The sequence below is a fragment of the Glycine soja genome, chromosome 12 (assembly GCF_004193775.1).
Source record: "Glycine soja cultivar W05 chromosome 12, ASM419377v2, whole genome shotgun sequence".
Classification (NCBI taxonomy): Eukaryota; Viridiplantae; Streptophyta; class Magnoliopsida; order Fabales; family Fabaceae; genus Glycine; species Glycine soja.
In genome coordinates, this window is record NC_041013.1 from 1,337,371 (window position 1) to 1,356,828 (window position 19,458).

At 33.9% G+C, this 19,458-nt stretch overlaps 3 protein-coding genes across 3 annotated transcripts; 1 reads left to right on the forward strand and 2 right to left on the reverse strand.

Moving 5' to 3' along the window:
- Nucleotides 1-716: 716 nt before the first annotated feature.
- Nucleotides 717-4,937, reverse strand: LOC114380152 (uncharacterized protein At1g51745-like). Its single transcript, XM_028339098.1, has 4 exons — nt 4,533-4,937; nt 3,839-4,398; nt 3,406-3,690; nt 717-2,548 (listed from the first exon to the last, which is right to left on the reverse strand). The coding sequence occupies exons 1-4, from the start codon at nt 4,691-4,693 to the stop codon at nt 1,332-1,334; spliced, it is 2,223 nt and encodes a 740-aa protein (XP_028194899.1). The 5' UTR covers nt 4,694-4,937; the 3' UTR covers nt 717-1,331.
- Nucleotides 4,938-8,909: 3,972 nt separating this feature from the next.
- LOC114380462 (altered inheritance rate of mitochondria protein 25-like) lies at nt 8,910-13,407 on the forward strand. The gene is made up of 11 exons (XM_028339534.1): nt 8,910-9,437; nt 9,780-9,866; nt 10,110-10,151; nt 10,270-10,314; nt 10,737-10,802; nt 10,899-10,955; nt 11,049-11,110; nt 11,774-11,894; nt 12,534-12,611; nt 12,689-12,795; nt 12,999-13,407. Exons 1-11 carry the CDS (start codon nt 9,084-9,086, stop codon nt 13,027-13,029), a joined length of 1,050 nt encoding a protein of 349 aa, XP_028195335.1. The 5' UTR covers nt 8,910-9,083; the 3' UTR covers nt 13,030-13,407.
- Nucleotides 13,408-14,860: 1,453 nt separating this feature from the next.
- LOC114378463 lies at nt 14,861-17,905 on the reverse strand. Its single transcript, XM_028337056.1, has 3 exons — nt 17,655-17,905; nt 16,813-17,015; nt 14,861-15,482 (listed from the first exon to the last, which is right to left on the reverse strand). Exons 1-3 carry the CDS (start codon nt 17,748-17,750, stop codon nt 15,158-15,160), a joined length of 624 nt encoding a protein of 207 aa, XP_028192857.1. The 5' UTR covers nt 17,751-17,905; the 3' UTR covers nt 14,861-15,157.
- Nucleotides 17,906-19,458: the final 1,553 nt, after the last annotated feature.

Here is a 19,458-nt window from a genome sequence, read left to right on the forward strand (position 1 = left end):
ACACAAAAAGTATCTCTACGAAATAGCATACATTTGTAACTAATCTTTTATAGCACCCTATAGAAACAATATATTATCCTATATAACTTTTTCCATCACCCAAAATCTTTTGCTTTTAAGATTCATGATACATAAATATAGTACTCTCAACATATAGATAGATTGATAGAATATTGGCATTACTATTTGATTATTATTTTAAATTTTACTTTTTCCTACTAGCAAGACTTTTTTCCTTTTCTCTATTTTGATTCATTGTTTATTTTGCTGCCAAATGATTAAAAGAAGTAAAAAGATAATTGAAGCATTGAGATATAAAAAGATTAAATTTTAATATGAAATTTCAACTATTTTAACATCGTTAAATTTTATCAAATGCAAATATCTTTATATATAAAATCTCCAAGATGACAATACTAAACGTCTACAACAATAAGTACTAAAATGTTTTTACAAAAATTAACTCAATTGAATTTTTATGTCAGTGAAATGATTTGTGAAATGGTTTAAGCATGCTGGCACTCGACCATCATTAGCATAAAGCTTTTTTATATTTATCAATAATTACTAAAATGCTGTTTCTTTTCAGCAAAAAAATTGTTTCTTATAAACAAAATAAAAAATTATATATTTAGTAATGTTTAATACTTTAAGCCTGTAAATCTAACTCAGTGTCACTGTTATAACATAATGCTTAGGAAAGCAAGAAGACAAAATTCAAACGCAAACTTAACCAAATCTGTCAGAATCATAAACAGACACAGCAATCGGCGGCTATGTACACATTTATATAGACCAGAGCTACCAATTTCCAAATGAGAACAAATTCGAGTATATATTTTAGCAAAAAAAAAAAACTCATTATACTGCAAATTGTTACATGCCAAACACATGCATGTAGTGTGTAGTGAAGAAGCAGCTGCAGGCAGCTTATGTTTGTTTGTAATTTCGAAAAACCCAAACTTCAGCAGATTTTTCCGCCAAAAGCATCAACATAGAGCTAGCAAAAGACTAGATTCTATTGGACTTTCAAGTTCCCATCAATATTAGAACTAATAAACCAATAACTAGCTAGTTTGCAGTTCCCAGGAAACCAAGATCTGTTGGCACATGTACACTTACAAGACAGCTAAATAATTTCATGTACCTTTTATTTATCTAGACTAGATACATGGTGAATAGGGAACTATACAGCATATTAATCCTTAAAATGCTGACAATAAATTGAATAGGACTTCCCTATGTCAGAAACAAGGCATGCCTAACATATTGTCTACAACTATAAGATTATTGTTCCCATATAACAATGTACATGTAACCTATGAATTTCTCTACACACCAGTATACAGCAAAGCCGCATTACTAGCTGTTTTCAATGGAGGCCTATTAATCTTCTCTAGTAATCTACTAAATACTAACTGGACTGGTATGCAAGCTACTGTAGTGGGCCTAGAGATTTCTGGTTTAGTCAATCTATCTGTTTGATAACTACTGCTATCATGTAATGGCTTTCTACTAAGATTATGTTCAGTAGATAATGAGGACAGAGTTCGAGTTTTTTGGCTAGATGACAAGCCCAATTTCTTTGGCACCTTTTTTAAGGACTTTCTGTCAGCTGAAGACCGATGACTTTTAAGGCCACTCTTCTTTTGAAGGCTAGCCTGGTGACTGGAACTTCCAGAGTTTAAACTTCTAAATTCGAAGTTTTGTTCTTGATCTGAAGAGGGAAGCTCTGCAGCAACTTCAACACCATTTGAAGATGGAACATGGGGGCGTCGCACACGAAAATTTGCAGTTCTCCTTGCAGTCCTCCATGCTGGTGGAAGCACGCTAGTTCCCTCAATAGCAGTCCCATCATTACTGAAGTCATCAGTTGCAGGAAATAGAATATCAGATGAACCATCCTTGAGAGCCTCAACCTGAATTGGGTGCCCTACTATTGCCCTCCCATCTAATTTACTCATCAGAGAAATGAAAGGTACATGCTCTTTCCTATAGCTTGCTTGAACCTTCAAATCTACATCAACCAGCATCGACCTCACCCTCCCACCAAAATCATAACGATCACCATGCATTGGAGAATATGCTTTAACATCCCAATATCCTTTTGAAGCAAGATGGTCACCCCAGGCCAAATCATTCCAAGCTACACCACGATGAATTTTACTTCCACTTTTTGATATAGATCTAGAAGTTAGAGAGTATTCATCTTCCAGTCCAAAAATCTGACCATCGTCATCAAAAGTATCACCAAAATCAAATTTGTAGCGGTGCAAACTTGGACCCTTTCTATTGTGCCTTAAATGACCATTCCTTCCTTCAACATCTGCTCCTGCTCCATCCAAAATACATTTTCCTTCAGAAGCACCAACGGACCTCTTTACAAGATTCCGATTATTCCTTTTCCCTTTAAGTTGCCATTTAGATACAGCATCATTACATGTTATTAAGTCACGAGGATAAAGGTGAGACATGTCATTGGAAATTGGCAATTCATCAAGCTCCTCACTGCTAGTACTTTCGTGTTCTTCAGCATCATGACCAGTTTCTGCAGTTATAGGAACATCCTGAGTAAAGCCATGAAGGATGATGTGAAAGAAAGCTAAAACAAAGTCAAAACACAAACTGAAACCTTAGTGCTTATCAAGAATGAGGCTAAGAATCCTTAGATGCCCCACACACAAATTGGAAGTGACTCCCAAATTACATCACATAAAACCAGTCAAAACTAAAATATGCATGATGTGCCAATTCCTTCTTTATCCCTCCTCTTAAACTTCAGTCCCTAGACCTTAGCAAATTGGATTGTTCATATAGTACATTTTTTCTAATGTATTGAGTTCTTACACATGCAGTAAAAAGTATAGTAGATTGGCCAATCTAATGTAGGAATAGGATCATAATTTTTTATCTTGGTCATAAATATAATTAGCCAGAAAAATCTTTTGTCGATTTCATTAAAAGAGATGAAAAGAGAAAGCAGGAACGGAGATCTTTAGGGAAATGAGGTTTGCCATCTAGACTCAGCTAATTCTAAGCCATTTGCCAGGATACCATCACTAGTTGGAGTTGCAAATTACTAGACCAAGTAAGGTATGGATGATACAGGAATGCAGAGAGGAAGAACAACTACAGTACTACATCAGAGGCTGAGACAATGACTTGCACATTATTCATTTCAATATACATACAATCATGCCACAAGAATAACTAACAACTATGTTAAGTGCAAGAAGCTAAGGAACATAATTAAATGTAAGAGAAGTAAAATCACTAAATAAAAGATACTGGCAGAATATGTGTGTGTGTGTGTGTGCTGGTTTTTTATGCAATTTTTTTCTCAAGGAATGGCAAATAGACCATACTGCTAAGATAAGGATAGTATAAGAATGGCAGAAACTTAACCTGAAAATATAGTCATCTCTTCATCCATGTCTGGTTCTGTCTCGGAAGAATCAGAATCAGAATCTGTAGAGGCTGTTTCTGAAGAATCAGATTCAGCATCATCCATAAAAGTATATTCAGCCTCTCGAACCAAAGAATCATGATAAGGAAACTCCCTTCTGAGTTGGGAAGGTGACATCTCAACACAGGGTAGAGTCTCTCTGTATTCAAGAGAATCACTAGACTCAGTCGGAAAGTGCACATATCTACTCCTCTTTGCTCGGGAATCTGCTATTTGCCCAGCTCCTGAAAACAGAACCACAGTCACGTTACACCCTAACACATATCCCTAATTTTCACAATAAAACAGCAGCGAGTTCCATGTTTCTTTTTTAAAATATTTCTGACTGAATCTCTCATCTGGCCTTTTTTTTTCTTTTCTAGAGAATTTTACCATTCATGAGAAGTGCACTCCCCGTACGAATACCACCACCACTTGCAAGAGCCCGAGCACCATCATCAACAATCCGCTTCTGAGAAAAGTATGGATCAACAGAAGATGAAAGATTCTTTTTCGCAGGGGCGATTCTGAGCCCAAAATCCTGCAAGTCTCTCATCCGAGGAGTCGTTTCAGAATAATCTACTTCCACATGCAGTTGATTGCCATCCTTGGCAACCTCGGAAGGAAAGGAACCTCCACCAGTCTCATTTTCACAATACACATTCAAATTTGCATGGTTTTCATTATCATTTCCCAGTGTTTCGGGCGGCGATGCAACCGCAACCGCAACCTTTTTAACAGCATTCAATGAACTAGCACTTGATTTCCCTGGCTTCTTCGAAATCTGTTTCTCAAGCTCAAGAGCATGGAGAATGGCGTCTTCTCGGCGCGCATACTTCTCTCGTTTCTTCAACGGCCCTCCCTGAGCGGTTTCAGCCTTTTCAATACAATCATCAAACTCGCCACACCGGAATGCCTTCACACGCTTGGATTTCTCCAAATTGTACCAATCCCTAAGGACGGTGAAATCAACAGAAACTATTATAAGAATGCTAATAGATGTATTGCACACAGCACAGTGAAACTTCGCTAACTTGGTCGCAAAAAACGGAATTGGTGAAGAAGTGAAGAGAGAAGGAAAACTTACACGCTGGCGTCTTCTCTGCCGAGGAGCTTGACGGGGGTTCCGGATCGGGGCGAGGTGAGGTGAGAGGCGGAGAGGTCGTCGGGGCCGAGGATTTGACCCGGCCACCACGACCCGTTTCTCCGACGCACCCACACGATGGATCCAACACCGCAATCCATCATACGCTTCCCCGGAGAACCGATGAGCGCAGGATCCGGGAACCGTGGTCGTCGTAACTGGAGGATCCGAATAGAGGGAAATGGGTTAGGGCAAATGTTCCCATTCAGATTTGGGGAAATTTCATTTTTTCGGGGCTTCAATTTTAATCCTCCTTTTTTCTTTCACTCTTTTTGTTTTTTTCCCTATACTATACTCTTTGTATTTTCGACTCGATATACGGATTGTGTGGTCTATTAGTCGGTTTGGGTAATTCACAACTCTTAAAAGCCCTCGATTATTTATGCATTTTATACTCTGAAATTCCGTATCCTCCTTGTACTCTATTTTATTTTATTTAACATAATTAGCACATATTGACAAAATCATTTATTGTTATGATCAAATAAGAATAAATTTATTTATTTTAGAAAAATATTTTATTAACTTTTGCATTTATTAAATTACTAAATGTTTTTAGTCTAAAATATTAAATGTATTTGAATTTATTTAATACTTTCTTCATAAAGTATCCAAAAATTATAAGAAAATTTATTATTACTCAAAAAATAAATTTAGTTTTTTGAAATATTCTTATTCTATTAATGTGATGTAATAATAATGGTTTATATTGTCTTTCTAGATTAATGTTTCTTTTACTGATCAATGTCTTTTAATTTTTTTTTCCTTGTTTTTAGATTTTGAGGACGGAAAGAAACTTTAAAAACTAAAATTAAAGAAGGAAAAAATTAAGGAACATTTAATCCATCAAAAAGAACTTAAATGACTAAAAATATAAATGTAAAAAATTTAAGAAAAAAAAATAATAAACCTCAATAATAATTACTAAATGGGTAGTAAAAAGGATAAGGATTACTTATTTTAAAATATGAAATCATGAGTAGTATTTGTTAAATTATAAGTGAGATCACAAAAATTTGTGATTTATAATAAATTTTAAGATAATAATATAGAATGTTAAAAAAATTGTGTAATAGAAACATGTCCGAAATTAATATTTTTTACACATAATTATCATGTAAGTCGTGATTGAGCTAGATTACTCTTAGTATAGAAAATAAATAGATAGCTCATTATTAAAAATGATTAAATTAAAAAATATCGACCTTTTAAAAAATACATGTAGTATAAAAGAAATATTAAAATTTAAGGGGAGACTAATCCTATAATAAAATGTAGATTTATCCTTTATATATGATGTGTTTATCAAGTTTGATTCAACACAAACCTTCTTCTCCCCCAAACTCCAAGCATACTTCAATGCCAAAATAACCCTTGATATCTCTGCGGCGGTAATGGAGCGAACTTCTAACTTCCTGTAAATTAAAGCCCAACTTCCAAGCTCCAAATAATCGCGCAAAATCCATGACATAATTAGCAGCATAACTCGTACTCTTCACAGAGACATCCACATTAAACTTAACCCAATCATTCAGGGGGAAAGTCCACCTGATAATATACTTCTCCTTAGCTCTCTATTTGTGATAGTCAAGCCCAACACCTTGGCTAACCTTAAAAAACATGAACTTAGCTCGATAAATAAAGTCATGGCACTTCCAAGAACTCTCCTCAAAGATAAACTGATTATGAGCCTACTAAGTGCAACATATAACTCAAATAGGGGTCTCCAATATTAACACCTACTAATATTAGAAGAAACCCATAAAGACAAGTCATCAATCCACAAGTTAGACTTACCACTCATTGAATATGTACTTACCGAAATCTGGAGCTGATTGATGTAAGGATAGACCTTCGTCAGAGTGAGCCCTACAATCTCCTATGTCAGACTCGCGTGTATCCTTCATGAGAGGATCAAGGGAGGGGGAACCTGCAAAAGGGGCTCTGACGCTCAAGTAAATATGTGAATGAGCTGAAAGTAAATTAAAAGTGTGGGTAAAACTTGATTATTTATAACATTGGACAGGAGTCTTAGGTCCTTGATTGTCAAGGTTGTTATAACTTTAGATAATTCGTAGTCACTTGAAAAGCGGATACCTGCAATTTGATTCGAGGATAATAACATTATCATTAAAATTCAAATATATCAACAACTTATCAGTCCAACAACTCGACTGCTAAGTGAATAATGTCGTAATAGGGCTGGTGAGGAGGACTGATGTGTATATTTTAATGTCACGTCACCTGCCATTTCAATTTGTGAACCCCAAACAATACAAAATCAAAATCAAAATCAATCAAGAGCCAAGTGGGATACACTTTATCATAATTCCTCATGATATGAAGAGTAGTTTCCTCATGCAATCCACATAGAGGACAAACACTAGAATTAGTAAAACCACATTGCAAATGCTTGACATTGGTCTTGAAACCCATAAATAGTTGTATTTTTATGTTGGTTATATTGTATTTTTTAAGATCTCGTGAAAATTCTTATTTAGATTATTTTAAGTGTTTTTAAGTTTTTAGATATAAAGTATTAATACATTTTAATTATTAAACACTCATATGTGTGTGTATATATATATATTTCTATTTGTTGTGGATATATAAGATTCTTATATGAAATCATTTTTAACATTTTTTAAAATATTTTTAAAACTATCTTAAATTTTTTATTATAATATAATATAATAATATGCATTTTAAAATAATGGATAAAAACACATTTTAATATATGAAAATGTGAGGCAATGAAAAATTGGTTTTTTAAGGATAAAAAACTTAAACTTAGTCACCGAATGTGTAAAAAGTGTAACAGATTAATCTTGTGAACAATTTAATTACAATTTGGTCCCTAAATTTTAGGGCTTAATGTAGAACTGGTCCTAAAAAATATAACTTATTGACAAATTGGTTCTTTAAACATTTCAACTTAATGACATTTGTAATGTCCCTGATTATCGACTTCTCGACGACTCTCGTATTATAACACTTTATACGATGACACTTCACTCAACATTCTTATTTGTCAGAATCATCCATCGATCAAAATCCTTTTGTATGTAATCCTTTCCGAGACCTTAAAAACCAGCTTTGACATCACTCGACTGCTCTCAAGATCATTGATTGTCCCCACAAATTAATACAATATTTTTCAGCGTGTTTTGTCATCACTCGCACATTTTATGAGAAACTTCTCAGAAGATCTCCCACCCTATAACTATTTTAAGTCAAATATGCTTAACTTTTGGAGTTCTTAAGTGATAGACTACCAAAAAATAGATGCATCTTGTTAGTAAATGTAATATTAATTAATTCCTTTAACATATCGTTAACTATGTCGTCTCATACCTACCTTTGAATCTCTCTCATTTTAATGTGATTCGTTCAGGGTGTTACATGCTCACCAATTTTCACTTGGTTCATTCTTGAAGCACACTGTAATGAAAGAAAGATCTTCTTTGATACTATTTTGTAACATGGCTGCTTGTTGACATCTTGATAGTTAACACATTATGACACTTCACACGGTAATACTTTATTTCATATTCTTGTTGGTCAACTCTTAGTAGGTAATATCTTTTTGAGATCTTGACAATCTACTCCAATTACTTTTAGAATCAATGACCAATTTTTTTTTATATTTCAGGATTAATTTGTCAATGATTGACTATCAAAAAGACAATTTTAACTATTTATCCTTATTTTAGCCTTCCCTAAAAAATTTATGCATAGGTACACGGAGTATGAGTGAGAACAAATTGAGAAGCCTCTTCTTCTCGTGCTTGGATCTCTCAAGCCTCCTATGATGTGGCTCAAATTCGACGAAACCCTATTCTTAAAATTGCGCCCGAGCTCACTAACCAACGACTACGAGACGACATCATCACCGATGTTTGCCTAGTACCTTCTCAGACTCACCCTTCCTCTGAGATGCGAGGAGTTTTTGGTAAAAAAAAGGACCTAAAGTAAAGTGCACTTTGAAATAAAAATGTTATTATATCAAGGAGGTTGAATACTTGATCACCGGCGCACCACTTTCGAGTTTCCATCTTATACCTTTCCCTCCATCCCTTAATTAATTGCTATATGTAAAGTCATGGTGGGAAAAAAACCCGGTTCGAATCGAATGAAATTAAAACCGATTTGGTTTGAAAAAATAATTACATTATTTTACAAAAAATAGTTTGATTAACCAAATTATTTTTATAAAACTGGTTTAAAACCAATTTGATTTAGAATTGATTTAACCAATTAGGTTCTAAATCAGTTTTACTATTCAGAGATATAAAATGAGAGTCCCATTAAATATTAACTTATTATTTTAATGGGGCAACAGCACAGAAGTGAAATACTTTTCTGATACCGGCTACAATGATTCCAAACCAATTGGATTTGATTTTTTGTTGGGAACCGATTTTTGCGCACCCCTAAATTGTAAAATTGTATTTCTTTGAACATCAGTCCTTGGTGCTGCAATTTTGGTCGAAGATGAAGAATTGGTCGAAGGAGGGTTGGAGGTGGCTATCTAAGATTGATTTTCACGGAAATGTTGCTTCGAAGGTGATCGTGACTCGCCGATTTGGAAGCGGCGTTAACGGTGGAAAGGAAAATGAAATGGATGTTCACAAGTTGACGAGGGAGTTCCTGGTAAAGCTTTGGGTTGATGATAGAAAAATGAGAAACCCTAGAGACAGAGTTAAATCATTCGGAGGTTATGGTGACCCCAGGTGGTTTTCCGCTACATCTGCTGTCCCCAGGAGACCTAAACGACGTGCCGTTTTGAAGCAGCCCCCTATTAGTCAATCTGTCTCTGACTTTTTTGATCCGCAGTCTCCCGAAGAGGTCAATTCCTCTGCCTTCATTTTGCAATGCTCTTTTTTTCTTTTAAACATTTGTGGCATTACTTATGTTAGATAAGTAATATTGACTCTTGACAAACATTCTTGTACTTCTTGCAATGACTAGAGTTGAACTATATCATGATGATGATTTCGGTCGTGTAGATACAAATTATAAGGGTGCTCTTGCATAAAATTTTGTATGATATTATTTGTTTTGAAGTTTAGACATATTTTTGTTAACTAAAACGCTTTTTGTTCCCTTTAAAAAATGACAAACAAACGGTTCTAAATCCTTTTGGTTAACTTTAATATGGAGATGTTGTACTTGCCCTTTCTTGATTAGGCCAAGGTAGCACCGCTGCTTGCCAGGTCCAACTTGCTAATTACCAGAGATATCGAGTGGGCAAATCTTGTACTAGGCTTTGAACAGGTGATCTTCTTTATTCTCTGATGCCTGGTTCCTTTAGCTATATTTAAGCAACTTCTTAAATTTTCCATTTCACTCTATCATGTGTAATGGATACTTTGTATGTTGAGGTTGTGGAACATTACTCACTCTAGTAGCATCTTTGAAGAATTTAATATGACCTTTTTGTTCCCTTTATGCTATCTCTCCTGACTATTGTTCTTGACTTGAAGTCTAATTTTGTGATTTTGTTTGGTTGGATTAAAGGAAAATCGATATGCCATTGTAGATGCTTGCTACCCTCAGTCGGTCAGTGACAATTATTATCTCCTTTTCATTACCAAGTTATACCATATTCATGTAATTCTCTTACATAGCCCATAATAATGATGGTTGACCTTTTTTGCTACTTGCTGTTATGATGCAGCCCGTAGGTTTTATTCGTGAACAGAGCAACATCATTGCCAGACAGGTATTCAATTCAATAATCATTTGAACTTGACTTCCTTTGATTGTTTTATTCTAAAATGTATCTCATGTCATGTATCATCCACCTGGAAGGAAAATAGTAATTATATATTTTTATTGTTTACTATTGTTGTGTGGTAAAAGGAATCTCACAATGAATAACATCCTTGAAAGTTTGATTTTAAACTAAGTCCAATGACATCCTGTGATCCATGTAGTCAACCTCACCTAGCTAGTATGGTAAAGCTTTAGTTGTTGTTATTATTATTATTGTTCTTGTTACCATTTTGTTGGTACCGCAATCAACCAAACCTAAGATGCCCGCATATGTATATTATTGGTACCATTTTGTCTGCATTTATGCATTATGAATTTTTGTTTAAAGATTTATTTCGTTATATTCCATTTCAACCTTTCTTGTTGCAGTTGCTTCGTCTTAGGCGGCCATTTGTTGCATACATAACTGATGCCTTGGGGAACGAGCTCTTTAGGGTAAGGAACATATATTTTGTGTTGGTTCTTTTTTATGCATGTGGTTTTTTTTCCTATTCACCTTAGTGAAATAAATCAAACAACTATCATGGTTAGGTTCGCAGACCCTTTTGGTGGATAACAAGCTCAATTTATGCAGAAATTGATGGTAAGGTATGCCATTTTTGTCAAATGCTGTACATTGTTTACAATATTAAGTTGTTTATCATCACTTTAGTTGTTAATTGTGTCAAGTCCTCTCTTCAGGAAGTTGGAGTAGTTCACAGGCGATGGCATCTTTGGAGGAGAATCTATGATTTGTACTTGGGGTAATATCAAGAGACTATGTTTTGAGTTTATTTGTTATAATTAATTGTTGAGACCATAACATTGTTTATTCTCTTTAGTTGTCTTTTTACATCTGCATATTTCATTGCAAAAAAATGAGTTTAAAAGCTGAAGTCTTACATAACTTCCTAAATAATGAGTTCGTGAACAGATAATAGAAGCGACCAGGGGTGGGAGTTTACAGTGTTCTGTGTGATTTAGGAGTTTATTGTGTCAAACTTCTTTCAATCCATAAATTCCTTTACCACCAAAGGTTGACTTTGATAGTTTGATTATCATTGTGTGTTATTTATATCCCCATTAGATTCAAATTGAAATTGCTGACAAAAGAAATTAGAAGTTATTTAACTGCCGATAGAGGAAGTAATATGGGCTGTATTATTATTTAATTTATGTAGTTTTGAATATTTTTTCTTTAGCAACTTGCATTATATTTGATATGCTTTTGACTTTTCTGTGTGTATTCAGGATCACATTTATATTCTTGTTTCTTCTAAGAGAACTTAATTTTTTGGTGCCTAAATTTTCACTCACATAATTATCTGTTATCTTTCTGTAATTTTTCACTTCATGAAAGTCAATAAGCTTGTGGTCTTTCTACCAATATTTTTGCAAATAATCAGTTATAAGAATAAGATTTGCAGGAATAAGCAATTTGCTGTGGTTGAGAATCCTGGCTTATGGAATTGGACATTCACATTGAAAGATATTAATGGTGAGGTACTTGCTCAAATAGATCGTGATTGGAGGGGTTTTGGCTTTGAGGTTGGTTTTTGGCATTTACCTTATTCTTTTTGTTAAAAAATTATTTCTGTTACCTTTTTTAAACTTGCTTATCTTTGGTTACTATTTTTTTCTTTTATCATTTTTGGCCTGACATTTTTAAACATCCCAAGTATTTTTTTTTTCTTTTTAAAATATCTATTTCAAGGTTGGTTTTCCATTGGTTTTGTTCTACAAAATGAATCCAAATTTGATATTTATTGTAATCAACCACATTGCTAAGTTATCTATATGTCTTTTTGCATCAGGTAAGTGACAACTAATGTTATTAAGCACAGATTTACAAATTTTCTATTGAAAGTTGAAACAATGGAGTCATCAAATTTATATTTATCTATCTATATTATAATTAAGGGTTCTCCCTCCATTTTTTAATCAGATGACTAGCCCTTTATTGGCTATGTACCAGATATCCTTGCCTCTTGCTTTTTCTTTGAGTTTCTCAGTTGCTACAGTTTTAACCTTATGCCTCCTATGGAACATCAACTTTTCTAACTATTATTGTGGAGTCATTTAACTGAATTGAACTGAAGAATTCCATGTTCAGTTCTTCATATATTTTAGGTGTTGTATGTTGTATTGTAATTCATGCCTGAAATATATATTTGCTGAAATGTGCAGATTTTGACTGATGCTGGTCAGTATGTGATTCGATTTGGGAGTTCTGATCCCAGCTCCAAGATTGGCCTTGCTAGTGCAGTAAAGTTTCACCCCCTTTTCTAGACCTCACTCTCCTCTTAACTAATTGATATGATATTATGATGTCCTTTCTGCAGATTGAAGACCTGGAAGTCAGTCGCAAACTGACCCTTGCAGAGAGAGCTGTAACTGTAGCTCTTGCTATATCACTAGATAATGACTACTTCTCAAGACACGGGGGCTGGTAAGTTGTTTGGGTTGTTTATCATGACTGTGTTTTGTGTAAATAAAGTTTTGAGAAAAGGATCACCTTCTGACCTATAGGAGTGTATATACAAACACCATTCTTGCCTTTTACTATTAATGCATTTATCTTGTTCTTACTTGCCAACAGTCAGAACATTGTAATTGATATTGATTTTTTTTTTTTTTAATTTGGGATGTTAGGGGACTACCCTTCTTTGTTGCCGAAGAGTAAATTTGATTTGACAGACAGTGTAATCTGGTTATCGACTGCCAATGTAGTCCCTGAAGCCATTCTCTGCCAAGTAGCTTTTAAAAATTGAAGGTGTTCTAAGCTAATACCAATGTTGACTCTGTTTCCATACTCTTGATAGCTGCAGTGGGGTCCATTTATTCATGTAACAAAATCAAAATTTTAACTCTGCTATTTTTGCCTGTTGTTGATTCCTTTTGCTGGATGGCAAGGGAATGAGATAATTATTCCTATGTTATTGCTTTGTTTGTTGGGTAAAAGTAGATTAAGATGCATTTTTATTCCTTGTACTCTCATCAGAGTTTCATTTTGCTCCCTATGAAAATTAAAGCACAGCTACTGGGACATTTGATCTTTGAACTGGTTTGTTTGTTTTCTTTTTTTGTTTTAACTGGTTTGCATGTTGGTCAAGTGGTTAATGCCGTTATTCACCAATAAAAGAACAATCATTCTCATATTAGGTGATGTCTTATTCACCTGTATGATGGGATGACGATGCAAACTGATTAATTGAGCTACTACCATTTTCTGGCAAATCATGTTTTCAAGCAAGTAATTTGAGATTTGGAGTAGTCCAATGAAGAACTTTCTTGATGTCGAAATTTTAGCTAACTCCGCCTATATGGATGGGGATATATTAAATGCTATAATATAGGCAAACGAGAGTTTGGTAGAAGACGAAGGCGATCAAAGGCTCAAAATGTTATAATCAATTGAAAAACAACGCATTTTTTGTTACATATTCCGACGCTAAGAACAGGCTTTCGTTGGAAAAAACAACTACATATCAGTGCTCACTTAATCCCAAACTTTTTTTTTTGGTATTCGTGCATGTCACAAATACATTGGAATGCACACGAATTTGAGAAATTTATTATTTTGTATTATTACGTGTGTGACATTCATTTTATAAACCATTAATATTTTTTTCTTCATTTTTTATCTATCGTTTACACTTTGGTTGATGAAAGAAATATAGAGGAAAGAGTGAGAGGAAAAAATGAGGAGAGAAAAATAATAGAAAGTGAGATGATTGTTTAATTGTTTGGTAAAAAGAAAAAAGAGGGGGTAAAATGTATAAAACGACAAATATTATGTGATTTTCCCATGGTGCGAGGCTGTTTTTAGGAGGGTTGAGGTTAACTAACGTGAAGAGAAAGGATTGAATCGCCCGAGTAACTTATTGGGGTCTTTTAGTCGTGGTCGTGGACCTAACCATTTGAGCCATGAGATCATTTGTTGTTAAACAAATGATTGTGGAAGTGATAGTTAATAGACAAGTCAATTTACAAATTCTTCCAAGAAAAAAAGATCACTAGTTCTTCAATCACTATTTGCAGAAAGCTCACAGCAGGTGTTTATCATAAATGTGTTTTGACAATTTATTTCCCTTAACTTATAACTTATTTAATTCAATTGTAAAACTTATTTGGTCAAAATAAATGAGTTTATCTCATTGGCTTACATTACTTTTCTAAATGCTATTTTTTTCATTGTGTAGGGACTAGAGAATTCCAGCAGAATGAAAAACAATGTCATGGTTCCAATATTTTTTCCTTAAAAAGAAAAGCCCAGCTCCTCTGACTCTCAATTATGTTTTCATAACCGGTTATGATTTGATTAAAATAACTACTTGACATATTGATTAGTAAATAATTATTGTTGAGTTATTCAAATAACTTAACCCATGAGCACAAAATTTACTAAAGGAGCAAAATATAATGAGATGGTCAAATAAGCTGGTAAAATTTACCAAATTTTACGGTTTATTTGCGTTGGCTCGTGTACCACGTAAATTCAAAAGATTTTGATGTTTTTTTCTGATAAAGAAAATTCAGAGTCTATTATTTAGTATTTGCACACCTTGTAATACTTTAAAAGATTATATTCAAACCTACCTCCACATGCATCTTCTGCTAAAAAGTCTAATATCTAAAACATGGCAAAAATTCATAGTCTAGAACACCCAGTTATAAACACGGCAAAAAGAACAACTCCCTCACAAAAGTGACACATATGCACATACAAACCCTAAGAAACACTGCTTCCTAAGAGTAAACATTAGAAGAAAGGTTTTGATTAAAGCAGCCTCCACACTTGAATGTACCAATCATGTGAACTGTCGTCTGACGTATGTGTCTTCATGCACAAATACAGGTTCTTGACTAGTCTGAGATGGGATCTGCGGTTGTGCCATGGCTATGACCCCTTGATTAGGATATGGGTATTGGCTACCATTCTTTCTTTCAGTTAAGGAAATGTAATACAAAATGCCAAATGCAGCACTTGCAAGGGATAAAATTGCACCCCCCGTGAACACTCCAGGTTTCACAACATAGCAGTAGTAGTAGCCAAAGTATACACTCTCTTCACCGCGTTGATCATTCAGTGCAGCGCCAGTCAGCAATAGGAGAAAACCAATTACAAATGTGAGCCTGTTTCAACAGTGATTCCAACCAAAGAAATAAGGAGTATAATTTACAATCCAAGTGCCAGTGCTCAAAATGTGAGGCATACAGTATGCACAGGTTTCCATTCCTAGTAAGCATGAAAGCACATAAATGGCTAGCCTTGGATAACAGCAACCACCGTGAATTCAAATATTTAAAATATAAAAGCACGTATGTGGTTTTTCACCTAATTGAACATGATATCATTTAGCCTACTGTTCTGATATAAACCTAGTTGAAGTACTCTATGCATCAGACACAAGTTAAAGTTTCAAAGACTCAATGCAGTTCCACACTGTCACACAAAACCAATGCACCCATACACACAACAGAACAAGCTTCATTTTTGTTTCTTCAGTAATCAGATAAACAAGTTGGAGCAACAAATTATAAACTCAAGAAAAAAACAAAACAATCTCAAATAAAGAATACTTCTATTTGTGTTCATGAACTGGACATTTACTAAATAAAATAAAATAAGCATTCACTGTTTACAAGCAAGAAAAGAATTGTGACAAATACCATTAGTATATATTTCACATTTTAACTGAGAATAAAATAATAACATGAACACAATTATGTTTCTACAACCAAAGGTACAAGTATATATATTTACAGAATAATTGTTATTATCATGTACCTCAAAATTCACTAATTTGCATATATATTGAATTATGTCTTAAATAACATTTTCTCTTTTATATGTAGGTGCATCTTTCAAATGAAAATGATGAAACTATCATTTCTATCAAGTATCAACTTATATGATTTGTACCTCATGATATCATAATACAGGCAAACTATATATATTAAAGATGTTTGCTTGTTCACTTGTATCAGCGTGTAAAATAAGTGTTAGTTGGACCTTACTAATATCAACAATCCTCTACCGTATTGTGGTTGTTGATTTTGTTCACAAGTAACATGTATTCATCAACACCTCTTCTTGACAGAAGAGGTCTCGAAGTTCAAATTGCTTCTCATTCAATTCATCTTTGATATCAGAACACGTTATATTTTGCTCCTCATGCGCGTATATAAATCACAAATGTCTAAGCATCAATGGCATATACTCCACAACTTACTTTAACTATACTAACCTATAAATGAATCATCCAAATCCATCTTTGCTGCCTGTAGATTCAAGTCTGCTTTGTGTAAAGCCAATACCTCTTTAGAAGAATGGCAATACCAGTTAATCCACAAGGTGATACCAGTTTTTAAGTTCCATCATATGAGGACAACCATCTAATTGGTTACACCGGCACAGTCTACCAGGAATATGACAAACAAAAAAGTACAAAGTGAAAATTACCAAGATAAAACAAAGCAGACCAGTGCCACCTTCCAATTGGAATCAGGGATTTGCGAATTTTTTCTGCAGCAAACACACCCAGTTCCAACATTTATGATTATCTGAGATAGCATAAGAGCCAGTGCTGCGGTTAAACCAAGAGGCAGAGCCGGACTTCGAGGATATGTGCACTGGTTTGGTGCAACAAAATGAACCTGAGAAACCTGCAGAAGTAACAGAGTATAATAGTTATTCTATCAGCTTTTGTTTATGGTGAACTGAATATAAACACAAAAAAATTTACAATGGTAAAGTAAAAAAATAAAATAAAATGGAAGGTACATTATTCAAATACTGGACTAGTGTATTACTTACAAGTTACAGACATTGTTATTCCATTTCCTTTCCCCCCCACCCCAAAGGATTGATAGTAAAACTCCTAGCATGAATCTATGTGTTCATGTACTTTTTTAAGACCCTATGTGCTTTGGTAGAAGAAAAAAAGTATATCAAACTAATCACAAAAGACACGTAAAAGGGAAAGGTTGATGAACACTTAGCTAAAGGGAAAGGTAAAGCAAAATCTTCGAGATGAACAGCGGAATCAACGAAAAGAAAAAGTGGGGGCTTGATGCAATTCCTCAATTAGATGAATGAGAAAGGAACGTGCATCATAAACGGTTAAACATAAGAAAATTTCAGATTTTGCAGAGACTCATAACTCGTTAAAGCGTACCTCAACTGTGGCAAGCACAAGTACTAGACCCGATAGACATTCAACGATAAACAAAGCAAAAAGATTGATGCTTTCGTTGGTGGGTTTTCGAGGAAAGCAAGGAATGAAAACAGAACAGAACACAAACCTTAATCCTTGTCGCTTCAGCACCGAAGCTAGTTGCAGCCGACAACAGCCCCAAGAAGGCCACAACACAGCACAATATCAGAACCTTTTTCTCCATTCTTCTCTCTCTTTTTCTCTTCCAAATTTTTGTTTTGTGTGTTGAGTGTCTCTTTCAGATGGAGAGTGTTGTGGGAAGTGTAAAGTTTGTAAGCAGTGATGGATAGTGGCCAAGAAGCGTGATTCTGCCTCCAATAAATGAGGTCAGAAGCTCAGAAGACCACGGAAACCGAATATATTATTAAACTAAAACCAAAGGCCAAATCTAAAACTAGTGCACTAGTACTATTTTTTTTTGGTATTCAAATTTAGTAGTACTTGGTAGTGACACATTAACTCTTGCTTACCAGAATAAAATACTACCTACACGTTCCTACGTGTACCAAGATAAAATACTCGTTTTTTAAAAAAATTGTTCTAAAAATATCTTGTTAAATTGTCTTTTATACTGTATTAATTGTTTATTTGACAAAAATATCTTCAATTGTTTTTAGTCATCACTTTCAGTCAAAGACCCTTTTTAATGCTTCTTAATTTGAATTCTCTCTCTCTCTCTCTTAATAAAAACATTTTTAGAATTTATTTTGAAAAATAATTCTTGAATGGAAGTCAACAATTTTAGGAATTATTCTCATCTTTGTTGAGTTACATGGTTTTTTTTTTTATCAAATCCTATAATTTGAGTAATTAATTTAAGTTTTTTATTTCTTTTAAATATATTCCTTAATTATAATTTTAAATTTTATTTGATTTAATAGCTAGTAAAAAAAATATTTTTCAATCATCTCAAACCATTATTCTTTTATCTTAAAAAATAACTTACATTAAGTATTGTTTGTGTTGTTATTATTGAATAGACACGAACGGTTTAACTGGCTACGTCACTCTTAAACACTAGTTCAAATAGAATTTTCTTTGTTTCATACGAGTCAAACTCCATTAATGTGTCTACATGGACTCTACCATTCAAATAAGTTTTTTTTTGTGTGGATAAAAGGCTAAAGCCCCATCAGGAGAAATTTATTTATATCCACGAGGAAAATGAACCGAGGAAACATCCGCCAAAATAGCGTTACAAATAAATTGAGGAACTAAATCGGAAATACAACCTTAATAGTCCATAGTAAGACCATACTTAGATAAAATATCGGCCACTTGATTAGCCTCACGACAAGCCCTCCTTGATTCTCAAGAGCACTTATCACCTGAAACAGCTGAAAACAAGAATGAGAAGCTACACATCCATTCAAATAAGTGTTTCTAGAAAGAGAATATAGTGTAAAAATTAGAAAGTATACATGAATCCTTTATGAAGTATTTATATTATTTACCAATAAATTGTAATAGTGAATTAGTGATAGTGATTCTTACGTAACAAGCACGAGAAAGCACCAGTGGAAGTGAATCCCATGATTTACGCTAGACATTGGTAATAATTTTTTATAACTCATTGTTAATAAATTGTGTTAGATACTTGCCTCACATCTGTATAAAACTTTGTATAAGGTCAAGAGTTTTTTTTATTTTTTATTTTTTTATCTCTATAGTATATTGGGTTCTTTGAACCTGTAATTGAACTTGGTAAAATTGAGCTAGCATATTGATTTTGTTCTTGCCTATATTCTCTGGATGAAGTCCACGACACCATTAATATGAAAGGATTTCATTTCCTTTTATTTCATGTTTTTATATCGATATCGATGTAGTATGTATTATCATCAGGGGAATATACAAGTGGTCTTGGACCACCAATAGTGACCATTAGATGT